This window comes from Diceros bicornis, chromosome 29, assembly GCF_020826845.1.
Source record: "Diceros bicornis minor isolate mBicDic1 chromosome 29, mDicBic1.mat.cur, whole genome shotgun sequence".
NCBI lineage: Eukaryota > Metazoa > Chordata > Mammalia > Perissodactyla > Rhinocerotidae > Diceros > Diceros bicornis.
Genome location: NC_080768.1, coordinates 40,979,521 through 40,998,010, shown reverse-complemented (window position 1 = coordinate 40,998,010; position 18,490 = coordinate 40,979,521). Strand labels below are relative to the sequence as shown.

General features: G+C 39.9%; 1 protein-coding gene across 4 annotated transcripts in view; it reads right to left on the bottom strand.

Moving 5' to 3' along the window:
• Nucleotides 1-18,490, bottom strand: part of PSD3 (pleckstrin and Sec7 domain containing 3) — a 535,293-nt gene that overhangs the window by 411,264 nt on the left and 105,539 nt on the right. The window contains exon 1 of one of the 4 annotated variants that reach the window (XM_058525351.1): nucleotides 4,215-4,289. The exons of the other annotated variants lie outside the window; for them this stretch is intronic. Coding sequence (XP_058381334.1) covers nucleotides 4,215-4,283 — 69 coding nt within the window. The 5' untranslated portion in view covers nucleotides 4,284-4,289. Of the gene's footprint in view, nucleotides 1-4,214; nucleotides 4,290-18,490 lie in introns of those variants that run through there. 4 annotated transcript variants of the gene reach the window in all.

Below are 18,490 nucleotides of genomic sequence, written 5' to 3'. Positions count from 1 at the left end.
CACACAGCAAAAGGGACCTAGCAGGGGGAGGGGAAGGTGAGAAGAATAATGTCATTTTGGAAAAAATGGCAAACAAAACTGCCAATGCATCTCCAGTGAGAGGTCTTTTTTACTGGGTAAAAAGATCCTTCTTAGACGGACTTTGAGTTATTCCAGTTTGACTATCAAGCTGATGCTTGAACCCTTCCACAGCATCCTGAAGTTCGAATGCCTCCAACTGCTGAAGAACTGACTAGCCTAGACAGCTCTGGTTGGTTTAAAAAACATTTTTTTTATTTAAAAACAAAAAGTTATGTATGATTACAAACAATAAGCCAGACACTCTGCTAAGAACTTTATATAAAATCTTATCACCTAATCCTTACTAATGCCTGAGATCTAGGTTCTTTTGTCACTCCTATCTTGAAGACACGGAAAGGTTAAAGGTCACATCAGGTAACCAGTGGAGCCAGGATTTGCCATGACCTTTGGCAGAGTTCAGCTTAGACACCATATATATTCTCAAACATTACAAACCACAAAGAACCTAACCCCTTTAATTTCTGCTTCTAAAATTAAAATTTCCTTCAGAACTTTTCTCATGCACATACCAGGTTCTCTATGGTTTCTGTGCTCTATGGATTCCCAGTTTATAAACCTTAGCTTATTTTCCTTATGTTATACATACCTGACCAGCAACAACAAAAATGCAAAGCATCGACAAGACAAATTCAATTCTCCTTTTTCAAAATTACTCAGAAGGGTAAGTGAAGACCATCAAAACGTTTAAAAATTAGAACCAATGATTAGTTCCCTACATTTATCTTGCCCGGGGAATTTCTGCTACACAACATAGCTGGAAGCAAACAAGAAACAAACCGGGTAGGGGGAAACGTATGGTCAGCAATGTTTCAGGTATAAATAATTTATTAATAGTACTCCAAATTTAATGAAACACAATATTTTACGGCTTTGCTTATAGCTAAAATATAGAGGCCACATTATCGCAACATGAAGCAAATATGTCAGTGGAAAGGGTAGGATTTATCAAGCTGGCCCCATCAGACCAGTCCATTCATCCTAGGTATTGCATACTTGTACTATTCGCTTGCCACCTCTTTGTGAATGCGGGTAGATGCGTCAGGTAATTTAGCCCCAATAGGTAGGCCTGCTTCATGTAGAGAAAAGAAAAGTTACAAAAAACACAGAGTTTATGCATTTCAGTACTTCCTACAAAACATATAATACCTCATTAAGAAGACAGCACATATATGCATAGTTCCTATCTGTATTTGCCTATATTTACAGGCAAAATAGCTCAATTAAAATAAATTCTAAGAGGGGCTGGCCCAGTGTCATAGCAATTAAGTTCACGTGCTCTGCTTTGGCAGTCCACGGTTCACAGCTTCAGATCCCAGGCACGGACCTACGCACCACTTATCAAGCCATGCTGTGGCAGGCGTCCCACATATAAAGTAGAGGCAGATGGACATGGATGTTAGCCCAGGGCCAATCTTCCTCAGCAAAAAGAGGAGGATTGGAAACAGATGTTAGCTCAGGGCTAATCTTCCTCACCAAAAAATAAAAAATAAATAAATAAATTCTAAGAAATATTATTTTCTAATTCTAATTAGTAACTCATTACACTGCACAAAACTAATGGTTTACTCCTCAAAACCTGGAGCACTAATTTTTAACTTCAAGGATTGGGTTGCCCAGAACCAATTCATAGGATAGACAATGATTTTCTCCTTTATAATGTTACCTCATGAGCAACCAACTGCTATTAACTTCTCTATGGCAAGGTCTCCCTTGATCTCCAAAGCTGCTGGAGTGTGGAGTGGCTCTTAACTGGGTGTTTTTTCCCAGAGAAGCACAAAGACCCCTGTGTCTACAACTATTCTCAACTCACTCAGCACCAGTGGTCTCCATTTTACATCCAAGCCACTCCTTTTGCATATTTTGAAACTCAAAGTAAACATAGCATTATAAACAAAGTGTCACAGATTTCTTCATTGGGCTACATAACAGAACTATTATTTTAATTAGTGCTGCTTTTAGGTCAGACTTTTTGCGTTTACAGCCCTAAAATGTTTTTTTAAAATCCCAGCCCTAAAATATTTAAAACAGACCACTAAAACACAATTTGCATGACCAACTTATCCTTCATTGAAGCTCAGTTCATAAAAAGGTTCATTCATGTTAAAAAGCTATTTTTAAATGTGCCTAACTCATTGCTTAGAATCTACTAAAAATTAAGCATTATACTTCAGTGGAATTTTAAAAGTTTAAAATTATATTTCTCCCATCTCATTTCCACCTCCTCCCCCAATCCTGCCATCCTGAATATCAACATTATTTTAAACTTTGCTGTTTTATATTCCAGTAGCTTCATTCATTGGTCATTGAGAAATAACATCTATCTGAACACTCTGGCATCTGACTTTCACACTTAGTTATACCAATTGGGTCGTGGCAACCTAAAGATGGATGAGCACATCCTGCCAAAGCCCAAGGGAAATTTCTGCAACTGAAATCAGGGGAGATCTACCTACGGAAAGGAGGCTGCGCCCTTCAGGAAACCAGCACCCTTACTGGGCCACTCACAAAAGGACCACAGGCTTCCCTGGCAAGGCTTCGTTTCCTCTCATCCCATCAGCCCCTCCTTGGCAGTGACAGCATGAATCATATATCCCCTGGGGATAATGCATGGCAGGTCACCCGAATGACAATTTATTACTCAAGTAGGACACAACGTTTAAACTATGCTCTAAAAAATTACAGCCTAGAGTTATTCAAGAAGCCGAGTCCCCACAAACAGACTTGAAGCTGCAAAACGCAGTAAGACGTCGACAGAAAAAGCATCCAATCCAACACGCAGTAGTCAAGCTTGCGGGATTCTTGAGACGGCAAGTTAAAACATGTGAAGCCAAAAGGCCTGCTCTTCATTTTGACACATGGATATTATCACACCTACTGAATGGGTCTTAAGCTTAATACAGCAATTTATTTTATTGTTTAAAGCAACAGGTCAACAAAATAAATGGAAGCTTAATAGCAGAGTACAAGCCATGCCTGGGTTAAACTCCTGGTCATATAACCCTTGATGTTTTCCATGCCCATTTCTTCCAGGGGGTGTAAGGCACATTACTAGCATGATCTCATTAATCCTTACAACACCTGATGAGGGGAGTAGGCAGCAAGTATTTTAATCTCCTTTTTCATAAAGAAAAAAAAATGTCATGTATAACTTTCCCCAGGGTTACAGCTGGCACAGAGTCCTGCAGTCAGGGAAACAGTTGACTTGACCCTCAGTAAAGGGTGGAATACACTGGGCTGTTTTAAAGGAAATGCTTCTCACTGAGACAAGATGGATTTCTTAATGAGGCAGCTATATACTATACACTTCACAAATGGATTGCCATTCCACTCCTCACAAACTTTTTACACTCTATACTAGACTGTCAAACAAAGTAGTTTTTAAAAATGCATACTTCTCCAGACCTCTCAGCTTCCAGTTATGCCCTACAACTGTGCTTCTCAAACAGGGGGTAACCTCAGATCCTCAGGGTTAGTCAGCAGTGGGCAAAGGGGTACACAAAGTCTCAGGACCAACAAGTACATTTTCTTGGAGCTCAGTTTGAATAGATGGTCATTTAAAACCTGATTTTTATATTAAAATATATCTTGAAATGTAATGCAAAATTGTTCATTAAACTATTTTTAGAATGCCTAAAACATGCCAGGTTCACCCTGCTGAAGTCCTTTAACTATGAGCTGGTCCAGAAGGCGCCTTAACTCCTTTGACTCTCAGGACAGTGTTCTCTTTACTATTTCACCCAGAAAATTAAAATAAAAGAAAGGCAAATGACCACATATGTTGGTAGGAGTGATTCCCTTACACTTACTAAAAATATCCACTAACTGCCAAAACAGTCACATGATCAGTGTGACTGATGAGGGCACATAAAAGTAACATGCAGGTTATCAGGAAAATCAACGGACTGGGCAAACACAGCCTTCTCCCAAAACTTAACTTCGTTCCAAATGCACAGAATTAGGATTAGGTATCAAGGGCCATTCAAATATTCCCAGAAGCTATGAGAGGACGTGCTTCTAAAACCCAACATGTTCAACAGGAGGCTAGTGAAAGATGTGAATGTAAACCACCATAACTCAACAGGCAGTCCCTGTGAGGAACTAAGGGAGTGACCACGTCCACGGGAGACACTCACTTCAGCTCCTGAGGACAGCTTTAGACTGATGAAAGAACCGGATGCAGAAATCCACGTCCAAGTACCCATAGTTCCTGAAATTGCCAGAGAAAGAAGACCTTCTTGGTTCTCAATTGTTTTGGGGTCCCAGGGCCTTGGAGAAGGTGAGGAACACACTATACCCTTTCCCCAGGGGGAAACAAAAGCCCCCACGGAAAACTCAGTACACTGCTTCAGGGCAGCCACATATTTCCATCAATAACTGAGATTTCTCAACTCAAAAACCTGCTCCCAAGTCCAATTCTGACTAATTAGGATCCTCGGACATTGAGGAAGATTTCACAAGCAGACCATAAAGTATATTGAACTTTATTTTTAAAAACAGAACTTGTATGTCTAAGCCAACTGCCCTCATTCAAAGAGTGACTCTAGGAAACCACACGTTATTTCAAGGAACCCTGAGAAAACCATTTAGAATCCTATTCTGAAATAACCCCCAAAACCAGTTTTCACATCATATCAGACAGGAGGTTTTGTCACCGACTAGGTGCCTCGAGAAACTCCAAGATGGGTTTGGAAGCAATTAACTTTTTCCAAGTTGTTTCTTTTCCTTTTGTATGTGATGGAGATGTAACCACCAACCATCCTGAAACTGACCAAGCCTCATCAGAAGAGCTCTGCCTATTAGCTTTGCCTTATTTTTAATGCAAAGATCTCTCCAGGAGGAACTTAGGCCTTATTATTTGGAAGCACGTTCTCCAACTGAGCCTGTGCAAGCGAATACCCACCTCTCCCTTTTGAATATTCATTCCCCAACCAAATAAAAGTTCCTGCTTCCCTTTGTTCGGGGACGCCATGACTTTGGAAATGGTTCCTCATGGCCTCCTATTTGCTGCAAATACACTTTACTTTGTGAAACAACTTCCACTGGTGTAGAGTCTTATTTAACTCACCAGGAGGCGAGCCCACTTGGTTCCATAACAGTTTCTTTACAGACACACCTCATGTCTCACTAAACAAAAACTATTTCCTATTGCTATCACCTGGCTTACAGAAAGCAAACTTTAACAGTTGTAGTCTGACTCAAACATAAAACTCACCCACAAAAAAATAAAGGTCCATCACCACTGAGGATAGTTTTTAAAAATACAATGGAGGATATAAATGCAATTCCAAAGGAAAAAGATCCAACAACATGTTGAGCTACTGTAACATCATAGAAATAAGATATATCACCTTCCAAAGTGTCTACTCGGAAAAGGATAACATTCTTTTTTATTGATGTCTTAATAGTTTATAACATTGTGAAATTTTGGTTGTAGATTTTTGTCCATCACCATATACACGTCTCCCTTCACCCCTTGTGCCCACCCCCCACCCCCTTGCCCCTGGTAACCACTATTCAGTTTTGTCTGTCCATGTCTTGGTTTATATTCCACACGTGAGTGAGATCATACGATGTTTTTCTCTTTCTGTCTTATTTCACTTAACATAATACCCTCCAGGTCCATCTATGTTGCTGCAAATGGGACAATTTTGTCTTTTTTTATGGCTCAGTAGTGTTCCATTGCATATATATACCACATCTTCCTGATTCAATCATCAGTCAAGGGACACTTGCGTTGCTTCCACTTCTTGGCTCTAGTGACTAATGCTGCAATGAATATAGGCTGCATAAGCCTCTTTGGATTGTTGATTTCAGGTTCATTGGATAGATTCCCAGTAATGGGATAGCTGGATCATAGGGTATTTCTATTTTTAATTTTTTGAGGAATCTCCATACCGTTTTCCATAGAGGCTGCACCAGTTTGCATTCCCACCAGCTGTGTACGAGGGTTCCTATTTCTCCACATCATCTCCAACATTTGTTGTTTTTTGTCTTGGTGATTATAGCCATTCTAACGGGCGTGAAGTTATATCTTAGCATGGTTTTGATTTGCATTTCCCTGAAGATTAGTGACGTTGAACATCTTTTCATATGCCTACTGGCCATCTGTACATCTTTTTTGGAGGAGTGTCTGTTTATTTCCTCTGCCCATTTTTTAATCAGTTGTTTGTTTTTTTTGTTGTTCAGTTGTGTGAGTTCTTTATATATTATGGAGATTAACCCCGTGTCAGATATATGTTTTGCAAATATTTTCTCCCAGCTGGTAGGTTGTCTATTCATTTTGATCCTGGTTTCATTTGTCTTGTAGAAGCTGGTTTAATCTGATGAAGACCCACTTCCTTACCTTTTCTTTAGTTTCCCTAGCCTGAGTAGGCATGGCATCCGAAAAGATTCCTTTATGACCAATGTCAAATAGTGTATTGTCTATATTTTCTTCTACGAGTTTTACAGTTTCAGGTCTCACCTTCAGGTCTTTGATACATTTTGAGTTAATTTTTGTGAATAGTGATACCAGATGGTCCACTTTCATTCTTTTGCATGTGGCTGTCCAGTCTTCCCAGTACTATTTATTGAAGTGACTTTCCTTTCTCCATTGTATGTTCTTAGCTCCTTTGTTGAAGATTAGCTGTCCATATATGTGTGGTTTTATTTCTGGGCTTTCAATTCTGTTCCATTGATCTGTGTGTCTGTTTTTGTACCAGTACCATGCTGTTTTGATTACTATTGCTTTGTACAGAATGTTTTGAAGTCAGGGATTATGATGCCTCCAGCTTTGTTCTTTTCTCTTAGGATTACTTTAGCTATTCCGGGTCTTTTGTTGTTCCATATATATAATTTTAGTATTCTTTGTTCTATTTCCATGAAGAATGTCATTGGGATTCTGATTGGGATTACATTGAATCTGTAGATTGCTTTAGGTAATATAGACATTTTAACTATGTTTATTCTTCCAATCCATGTGCATGGGATATCTTTCCACTTCTTTATGTCATCATTGATTTCTTTCAATAATGTCTTGTAGTTTTCATTGTATAGGTCTTTCACCTTCATAGTAAGATTTATTCCTGGATATTTTATTCTTTTTGATGCAATTGTAAACAGTATTATCTTTTTGAGCTCTCTTTCTGTTAGTTTGTTATTAGCATACAGAAATGTAACTGATTTTTGTAGGATGATTTTGTACCCTGAGACTTTGCTGTAGTTGTTGATTATTTCTAATAGTTTTCCAATGGAATCTTTAGGGTTTTCTATATATAAAATCATGTCGTCTGCAAAGAGTGAGAGTTTCACTTCTTCATTGCCTATTTGGATTCCTTTTATTCCTTTTTCTTGCCTAATTGCTCTGGCCAAAACCTCCAGTACTATGTTGAATAACAGTGGCAAGAGTGGGCAGCCTTGTCTCCTTCCTGTTCTCAGAGGAATCGCTTTCAGACTTTCCCTACTGAGTATGATGTTGGCTGTGGGTTTGTCATAAATGGCCTTTATTATGTTGAGGTACTTTCCTTCTATACCCATTTTGTTGAGAGTTTTTATCATAAATGGATGTTGGATTTTGTCAAATGCCTTCTCTGCATCTATTGAGATGATCATGTGGTTTTTATTCCTCGTTTTGTTGATGTGGTGTATCACGTTGATTGATTTGCGGATGTTGAACCATCCCTGCGTCCCTGGTATAAATCCCACTTGGTCATGGTGTATGATACATATTGCTGTATTCAGTTTGCCATTATTTTGTTGAGGATTTTTGCATCTATGTTCATCAGCGATATTGGCCTATAATTTTCCTTCTTTGTATTGTCCTTGTCTGGCTTTGGTATCAGGATGATGTTGGCCTCGTAGAATGTATTAGGAAGTGTTCCATCTTGCTCTATTTTTTGCAATAGTTTGAGAAGGATGGGTATTAAATCTTCTTTGAATGTTTGGTAAAATTCACCAGAGAAGCCATCTAGTCCTGGACTTTTATTTTTTGGGAGGTTTTTGATTACTATTTCAATCTCTTTACTTGTGATTGGTCTATTCAGATTCTCTATTTCTTCTTGGTTCAGTTTTGGGAGGTTGTATGAGTCTAAGAATTTATCCATTTCTTCCAGATGGTCCAACTTGTTGGCATATAGTTTTTCATAGTATTGTCTTATAATCCTTCGCATTTCTGTGGTAAAGGATAACATTCTTTAAAATCTTTAAGTTCTGATATAAAATTTATTTATTTAATAAACATATGAGGGAAGGGCTAACATTTAGCAATGCCTTCCAGAATGGCTTCTCTTACTGGGATCCATTTTAAATAACAGCTCTAAGGTGCTAAGTAAAGTTACATCATAGTCATACATTCTTTTAAAAATCACTTTCCCACAAATATTCTTTGTTCAAGTGTTCCAGAAAATACATTGTCTTAATTAAATCCTAAAAACAAAACAGCTGAATTTAGATTTAGAAATCCACAGTACAATGTGAATTTGTGGAATGACCAGAAAACATTATCAATTCCGGCGGGGGGGGGGGGGGGGACAGGACACTCAGTAATGAAATACAAAGTATTCATGTTTTAGGACTCATTAAAAAATTATCTTATACCAATGGCTTTTCATTAGTGGCCATTTCTAAAGAGAGATCACACTATACCTTATTTGTTCAATGTATGATATTCACAGAAATGGACTAATCAGAAAAATTCCGCTGAGATTTTTCAGCAAGATAGTGTAAGATCACATTAATCAAATGCCCTTGATACTTTGAAGTTCATCTTTAGTAAAATTCAATATCCAAATTGTTACAAAGGATCTGTCATTACTATTAGCCTTGGCTCTCATACTCTACAGACCTGAATCCCTGTTAACTTACCTATAATTTAAAGCAAATGGGTGTAATTTAAAGTAAACCCAAGGATCTTTCAAAATCTGAAAATTCTAGTCACAAGGAGTAAATATTCAGGGGAAAAGGATGGATTATTATTATGGATCTGCAGACACCACAGACACATGGTCTCCCTAAGAATGGCCCGCAGGGGATTTTTTTTAAAACTCTCCAAATTACATATCGCTTTAAGAATTTTAAGTTTATTCCTGCTAATAAAATGTATATACATTTATATGCATAATATTAATTATTTCTTAATCATCTAGTTTTCTGAAATGAAAAATACATGCTAGGTAAAAAAAAAAAAAAAAAACCTCATTTACCCCAATATATCCAATCACTGATAAACCAACTTTACTCATTTTCTTATATTTGCAATTAGAGCCCCTCCATTGAGCTCAGTTCCAACGTCAATGCTCCTATTAGATTATTATAACCTTTCTACCAGCCAAGCAGACATAGCTTTATCTTTTTATAACACTTTCCATGTCCTAAATTCCAACATTCCGGCACGTTCCCTGCCTGACCTCCTTCTCTTAACACTATCTGCTTTGAAAGGGTCAAATAATTAAATATTTCCTAAAAGAGTACTCCGAAAATAAATCAGTTAAGGATGAGAAGAAATAACTCCTAACTGTCACATAAACAGCAATTACATACGCTAGAGAGTGCATTCCTTAACCAGTACATGCCAACCTCAGACGTGCTTAGGCAGGGATGATTAAACACCAGAATCCTACACCTCGACTTCAAAACAGTCAAATAAGGATGTACCTGTCTAGGTTCCTGGTTAAAAACAAGAAACCGACTCAGGTTAGGTTAGGCAGGAAAAGTACTTGTTTTCTGGCACGGTTTGGGGTAATTCACTGTCTGTGGGAGGACTGCAGACTCAGTCTCAGGCTGGGACCAAGTGGGGCGAAGCACAGCCAAGGTCCTACCACAGAACAGCCTACCCTGCCAGAGCCCTGCTGGAGCTGCTGCTTCACCACCAAGGACAGTCACCTTTATTCACCTGGGCTCTGGACCCTTGACACCGTCAGCCGGACACTGGCCCAGCTGCCCCTGGTAGTCTTCACAGGCAGGAGCTCAGAACCACCCTCCTGAGAACTCAATGCCAGAGGAGATTACAGGCTCAACCCAGTGGCCAGAGGTAAGCCAGGGAAGGTCTGCCTGCCTCGGACTGCAGCTCAGGGAGGCTGAGCCCAGCTTCCCATCTGCCTTTGATTCCCACAAAAAAGGAAGGGAACTGGGCACAAAAAAGATAAATATCTGCCACAGAAGGGTCTAGAAGAAATGATTTGTTTTAAATACTATGGAGAGTTCAGATAAAGATTTAATGCTTATCATACTAAACAGAGAAGAAAGGTATGAATCTTACTAATTCAAATAATAAGGAAAAATAGCCTATTTCCTTAATCGATTTTCATAGAGGATGATCTGATGGAAGCTACTCATTAAAACAAACCAAATGCAGTGTCCCTCTGTCAATTAGACTCCTTATTTATTTATGCATTTACAGATTCATTTATCTATCTAACTTTGGCTTGTGAAAACCAAGTAGATTGATTTTGCCCAATGATACTAAGTAAAATATTGTTAGAATGTTTAGAGAAAATAACAAGAGAGAAAAGGGGAGTCTATGAGAAACTGCCATGTGCAGGTAGAACAGACATTTTCTGCCACTCTAGAGAACACAGGTGTGATCAAAGAATAGAAGCTGTAGAGTCAGATTTTGGCTCAACATACGTAATTCCTCCAAACACTTGAAGGAATTCAAGAGTGGAATACGTTCCATAGCAAAACAGCAAGCTCCTCCCCACTGGAAGTATAGCAGCAGACTAGGCAGCCACTGCTAGGAACACAGTGCAGTGTGTTTGTGTCCCCCAAAATTCATATGTTGAAACCCTAATCCCAATGTGATGGTATTCAGAGGTGGGGCCTTTGGGAGGTGATTAGGTCATGAGGGTGGAGCCCTCATGAATGGGATTAATATCCTTATAAGAAGAGGCCAGAGAGCTGGGTAGTCCCCCTTCTACCATGTGAAGACACAGTAAGAGGAAAGCCTTCTATAATCCAGGAAGAGGGCCCTCCCCAGAACCTGACAACGCCAGCACCCTATCTGGGACTTCTAACCTCCAGAACAGTGAGAAATAAATGTTTATTGCTTAAGCCACCCAGTTTATGGTAATTTGTTACAGCAGCTGAAACTGACTAAAACATAGCATGAAAACTGCCAGCACTAAATGAGTGGGTAGACTGGTTGGTCCAGACTTCTAAATTCCTGTACAAGTAGGGTTCCAACAAAATGATTTCTACAGTCTGGAAAAAAGAGCTGAAATTAAAAAGATAAAATTTTAAATTTGGACTAAAATAATAGACCAAATATAGGATGGGGTAGACATTAGTCCTGGGGGTTTGTTCAGATGACTACCTAACGCAATCTTAGATTTCATTAGAAGGGTAGTGCATCCAGTACCCAAACTGCTCAGACCACCGGGGAGTCCTGAGTGCATCTTGGGCTTTCTGTTTTAACAAGGACACTGGCATACCTGAAAGTGTCTAGACAGTGGTGACCAGGATGGCAAGGCATCTGAAAACTGGCTCAAGAGGAAAACAGAGAGAAGACAGGGATGATGACATGAGGAAAGGAAAAGGATCTGTAAGTCTGTTCAGGCTGCTATAACAAGAAACCACAGACTGGGCGGCTGAAGACGCAGGCTCCAGAACTTTCTCACAGTTCTGGAGCCTGAAAGTCCAAGATCAAGGTGCCATCAGGGTTGGTTTCTGGTGAAGCCTCTCTCCCTGGCTTGTAGACAGCTGCCTTCTCGCTTTATCCTCACGTGGCCTTTTCTCTGCACCCTTGCAGACAGAGAGAAATCTCTGGTTTCTCTTCCTCTTCTTTTAAGAACACCAGTCTTTTAGGATTAGGGCCCCATCCCTACGACCTCATTTAACCTTAATCCCTAAAGGTTCTATCTTCAAATACGGTCATATTGGGGGTTAGGGTTTCAACATATGAATGGGGGGGAGGGAGCACAATCCAGTCCATAACAGGATCCAATCTTAAGTATAGTCATGTATTGCTTAACAACAGGGATACATTCTGAGAAATGCATCATTAGGTGATGTTGTCATTGTGGGAACATCAGAGTGTACTTAGACAAACCTAGATGGTATAGCCTACTGCAAACCTAGGCTCTATGGTACTAATCTTATGGAACCACCGTTGTATATGCAGCCTGTTGTTGACCGAAACATCGTTATGCAGCACTTAACTGTATACAAAAGACTGCGACTGAAAAGGATGGTGATTTATTCTTTATTACCCTAGAAGGCAGAATTAGAAACAGAGTAGGAAAACCATACAAAGTCTAAGCGTCCTTCAACTCTACTAGCTATTATAACTATTATTATTAAACTACAGGATATAAGTTATTGGGTGCTTCCTATGGACCAAACTTCATGCTAAGCACTATCTCACTGAATCTTTATATCCACTCTGAGGTAAATACTACTATTATAGCCATTTGTTGTTGTTCATAAACTAAGCCTCACTCTTGCCCAGCATCACAGTGCTGACAGGTGGCAGAAGAAGGACTAGATCCCACAGTCAAACTCCAAAGTCACCCATTGAGCTTTTAACCAGCACATTGTACAACCTCCCTAAATTAGTAAAAGGCAGGAAGTACAATACAATTGAGGAAATAACTCCATTTATCAACAGGAAATCACAGAAGAAAACTAAAACACTAAGAACCACATTACCACCATTGTTCATTTTTCTTCCTATATACAAGTTGTTTCCATACACTGTCAGAGTTCACCTTCACTTCACACCAAGGAGGCAGCCATTATTATGCATATTTGACAGATGAGGAAAACACTCAGAAAGCCTTCCTCAAACTTAGACAGTGACTAAAAACATCTGGGGTCAGAATTCAAACCAAAGTCTGAACTATTCCACATGCAAACCTTTTATGTGAACTATAATCCACTCCTATTGGGCTCTCACTTGGCTCAGGCCCTGGGACCTGATGGACTTCAAAATCCCCTGGAGTTGACCAAATTTCACAGGGAAGGCCAAATATAATCCAAATCTTCTTTCAAGGGGAAGAGATTCAAGGAGAGCAAATTCTAGGAAACAAAATCAGGCTTTCCCCCACCAAGTCCTGTGGCCCATTTGACACATACTTGCAGGGCCCCTGCTATGTGCTGGTCTTAGGGAACATGTAGAGCAATAAACAAAAGAAAATCCTACTCACCCAGACCCTACATTCTAGTGGCGGACACTGTACAAACAAATAAACCTCTAACATACAACATGTCAAGTTTGAAAAAAAAAAGCACAGGGGCCAGCCCAGTGGCGTAGTCGTTGAGTTCACGCACTCAGCTCCAGCGGCCCAGGGTTCACAGATTCGGATCCTGGACGAGGACCTACACACCACTCATCAAGCCATGCTGTGACAGCATCCCACATACAAAAAATAGAGGAAGATTAGCAACAGATGTTAGCTCTGGCCCAATCTTCCTCACCAAAAAAAAAAGGCACGGAGAGTGCAGGGGCAGAAGAGCAGGGAAGGAGGATGCTATGGGTGCTGTTCTGCAACCAGTCGTCATGGGACGCTGGAGTTTAAACTGCTGCACATGAGCGCAGCAGGCCTGCTAGCTATTACATCCAGCAGGTCCTGGAGTCTGGACCAGAGTCCAGTACTTCCTTGCTTTTTACTGGAGGAAAGGGTGGACCACAGTGCTAACAGCAAACAACAGGTCAAAGAGAAAGAGAAATACCAAGTCTTTTTCCTTGACCGCAAGGAAAGCAGTTACCACGTCCTGTTGCCATGGTGTGGGGGAACTAGAGAGAGCAGCATTCCACCAACAAAGCGTGAAGGGAAACGTGCTAGTGGAGAGGACCAAGGCGAGCAAAGGTGTCACTCCCGGGAGTGCGGAAGCCCACTGAGCGGCAAGCAGGAGGGAAAGCTTTCAAAGGTGGCAAGAGCTGGAAGCCTGGCGAAAGGGGAGAGGTCAGAGCTGTTAAGGAAAAGGTCTTTCCCTACTCCCCACCCATTGTCTATATCCCTAACACACTGCGGTTCTTAATGGAACAGTTAGCAGAAAAGTAAAAATAAAAACACAGCAAGTTTCTGAAATACTGTATATCACATTAGAAAATTTCTACACAGCTACTTTCTGAAAATTTCATCTTTTTGGTCAAAATGTACCTTAGACCTCAACAGCTAACTTATCATCTAACGTAAGTACGTCTTCTTAAACAGATACGGCCCAGGAGTGGAAGGCTAGTGGTAGAGTAAAAGAAACATGCTACAAGGTCAGGCAGAACAGTGTTTATACCTTATTTCTGCCATTTACAACTATGGGACCCTGGATAAGTTACTTGGCCTATCTAAGCCTCTTGTTCTTTATCTGTAACATTAAAACAGAAAGAATAAAGCGAGAACAGGTATAAAGGCTGACTTATAATTGTAAGCTAATAAATATTCATTTCCTGGCCTTAAACAGTTCCAATATCTTTAACTTGTGCTTTAATACCATCAGTGATGGGAAAGTGAGGCAGTTCACTCCATTGGTAGATAACTGGAATTTGAGAATTAAAAAATTATACAAAAAGTCAAACTCTTCCTTAAGGAAGGCATAAACAGGCAATTCACGAAAGAAGAAAGACCAACTCCTATTTGTTTTCAATAACATTAGTAATATCATCAGTTACTGGGACATAGGCACTCTATCATATACTGCTGGTCAATGTAGATACGATCTTTCTACAGAGAAATATAATAATATGAATCAAAGCCTTAAAAATGTGTTTTCCCTTACATCTACCATTTACACTTTTAAGAAATTGCCTAGGAAAATATTAAGCGGATGTTCTTGACAGCATTGTAATGAAAAACTGGAAGCAAAACACCCTCCATTCAAAGAAATTACAGTATTTCTAAATAACGGAAATTATCCAGTCACTAAAAATGCTTATGTTGGAAAAATACTTGCAATGCACATGAAAGTTGAAGGGCTAATTTCCTTACTTTATAAAGAGTTCACAGGGGCCAGCCTGGTGGCGCAGCAGTTAAGCGCGCACACTCCACTTGGGCGGCCCGAGGTTCGCAGGTTCGGATCCCAGGCGCACACCGAAGCACCGCTTGTCAAGTCATGCTGTGGCGGCGTCCCATATAACGTAGAGGAAGATGGGCACAGATGTTAGCCCAGGGCCAATCTTCCTCAGCAAAAAGAGGAGAATTGACAACAGATGTTAGATCAAAAAATATATAAATAAATAAATAAAGCTAAGCAAACATTAAAAAAAGAAAGAGCTCATAAAAATCATTTTTTTTAAAAGAAAGAACTATCATGAAACTAGACCCCTATCTTACACCATACACAAAAATCAACTCAAAATGGATTAAAGTCTTGAACATAAGATCTAAAACCATAAAACTCCAGGAAGAATACACAGAGTTACGGTAAGCTCCTTGACACCAGTCTTGACAATAATCCTTTTGGATTTGACACCAAAACCAAAAACAACAAAAGCAAAAACAAACAAGTGGGACTACATCAAACTAAAAAGCTTCTGCACAGGAAAGGAAACCATCAACAAAATGAGAAGGCAACCTATTGAATGGGAGAAAATACTTGCAAATCATATATCTGTTAAGGGGTTAATATCCAAAAGACATAAAAAAAAAACCTCATATAACTCAACAGCAAAAAAACACCACACAATCCAATTAAAAAATGGGCAAAGAAATTGAATAGACATTTTCCTGAAAAAGACATACAAGTGGCCAACAGGTACATGAAAAGATGCTCAACATCACTAATCATCAGGCAAATGCAAATCAAAACCACAACGAGATATCACCCCACATATGTCAGAATGGCCATCATCAAAGACAAGAGGGCCGGCCCCGTGGCTTAGCGGTTAAGTGCTCGCGCTCCGCTGCTGGCGGCCCGGGTTCGGATCCCAGGCACGGACCGAGGCACCGCTTCTCTGGCCATGCTGAGGCCGTGTCCCACGTACAGCAACTAGAAAGGATGTGCAACTATGACATACAACTACCTACTGGGGCTTTGGGGGAAAAACAAATTAAAAAAAAAAAAAAAAGACAAGAAATATGTGTTGGCAAGGATGTGGAGAAAAGGGAACCCTGGCACACTGTAGGTGGGAATGTAAACTGTTATAGCCACTGTGGAAAATAGTACAGAGTTCCTCAAAAAATTAAAAATAGAACTATCATATGATCCAGCAATCCTACTTCTGAGAATATATCCAAAGGAAATGAAAATAGGATATGGAAGAGATATCTGCACTCCCATGTTCACTGCGGCATTACTCACAATAGCCAAGATATGGAAACAACCTAAGTGTCCATCAATGGATGAATGGATAAAGGAGATGTGGTATATATATACAATGGAGTATTACTCAGCCATGAGAAAGAAGGAAATCCTGTCATTTTCAACAACATGGATGGACCTTGAGGACATTATGCTAGGTGAAATAAGTAAAGACAAAGACAAATACTGCCTAGTATCACTTATATGTGGAATCTAAAAAAAATTTTTTTTTTAAAAAAGTCAAACTCATATAGGGGCCAGCCCGGTGGCGCAGTGGTTAAGTGCAAGCGCTCCTGCTTCGGCAGCCCAGGGTTCGCAGGTTTGGATCCCGGGCGCACACTGACGCAATGCTTGTCAAGCCATGCTGTGGCAGCATCCCATATAAAGTAGAGGAAGATGGGCACGGATGTTAGCCCAGGGCCAATCTTCCTCAGCAAAAAAAAAAAAAAACCTGGGCCAGCCCGGTGGCACAAGCGGTTAAGTGTACAAGCTCTGTTTTGGCAGCCTGGGGTTCACAGGTTTGGATCCCGGGTATGCACCGACGCACAGCTTGTCGAGCCATGCTGTGGTGGGGTCCCATATAAAGTAGAGGAAGATGGGCACAGATGTTAGCTCAGGGCTGATCTTCCTCAGCAAAATGAGGAGGATTGGCAATGGATGTTAGCTCAGGGCTGATCTTCCTCACACACACACACACATACACAAAAAAAGTCAAACATATAGGAGGGAGTAGAAAAGTGATTGCCAGTAGAAATAGGAGAAGTTGGTAAAAGGGCACAGACTTTCAGCTATAAGATGAATAAGGTCTGAGGATCTAATATAAAACAAGAAGATTATAGTTGACAACATTGTACTGTATAATTTAAAGGTGCTAAGAGAGTAGAACTTAAATGTTCTCATAAAAAAATAAATAAAAATAAATATGTGATGGATGTTAATTAACTAGATGGAGGGATTCCTTTCACAATGTATATTTAAAAGAAAGAACTATCCAATAGAAAAATGAAAAAAGGCAGTTTACAGAAAAAAGTACAAATGAACAATAAACATGCATTGTTCAACTTTATTCATTATTAAGTTAATACAATAGAGGTATCATTTTTCACCTATCAAAAATTGTGACATCTGCGATCCTCAAGACTAGCAAGGGTATTCTGAGACAGGCGCTCTCACACTCTCTTAGCGGGAGCATGTGTAGACACTACTGTTCACCAGCCTCCGGGATCCTCCACCTCCGGGTGCTCCGGGAAGATAACAACGCCTGGCCCCTTGAAGTTGGACACACAGACAGGAGTGGTCAGACCATGTGCTCCAGAGCCAGAAGGCTGGGTTCTCATCCTACATTTTACTACTGCATGACACAAAGAGAACAGTTTAACCTCTCCAGGCCTTTGTTTCCTCAACTGTAAACAGGGATATCTACCTCACAGGGATATTCTGAAGATAAAATAAAATTTAGCAGTGCGTGGTACATGATATTAACAGTAATAGCAATAACCATCTTACAATGCAGCAGGCACCATTCTATGAACTTTACATATAGTACTTGATTTTACTCCTCAGTAAATATTACTCTTAGCATAAGAAAATTATTGCTGCATTGCCTATAATTGCAAACATCTGGAAACAACCAAATTGTCCATCATAGTGAACTAGATAACTAAACCAAGGTCCACAAAGGACGTCTATGTGGCTGTTACAGAGAATGAGAGAGCTCTGTACATGGCTCAGAGAGAAAGAATTCCAAGTTTATTAACTTTTTTTTTAAAAGAAAAATGTGTACGATCCCTTTTGTATAAACAGAGATGGATGGATGGTGGATGCAGGGATGCTAAAATTGACATAAAAGCATTGTTTGTCTGTTTGTTTGTTTTTAAAGTTTTACAGTGTGGTACATGGTTAAGAAATAGGCTCTGGAGCCAGACTGCCTGGGTCCTAATCCAGGCTCATTTCTTACCAGCTCTACAGCTTTGGGAAGGTACTTAAACACTTAGCCTCAGCACCCTCATCTGTAAAACAGGGGTAATAACAGGACCTACTTCTCACAGCTTCTGTGAGGATTAAAGGAGCTAACAGATAAAACAGCCCCCGGAACACAGTAAGCAACCAGTTATTTTATTACTAACCACTGGAATATATCAACATGGGTTGTGAGCTTATGGGCCTTTTTTGTTTTCTTTTTACTTATATTTTAAAAGAT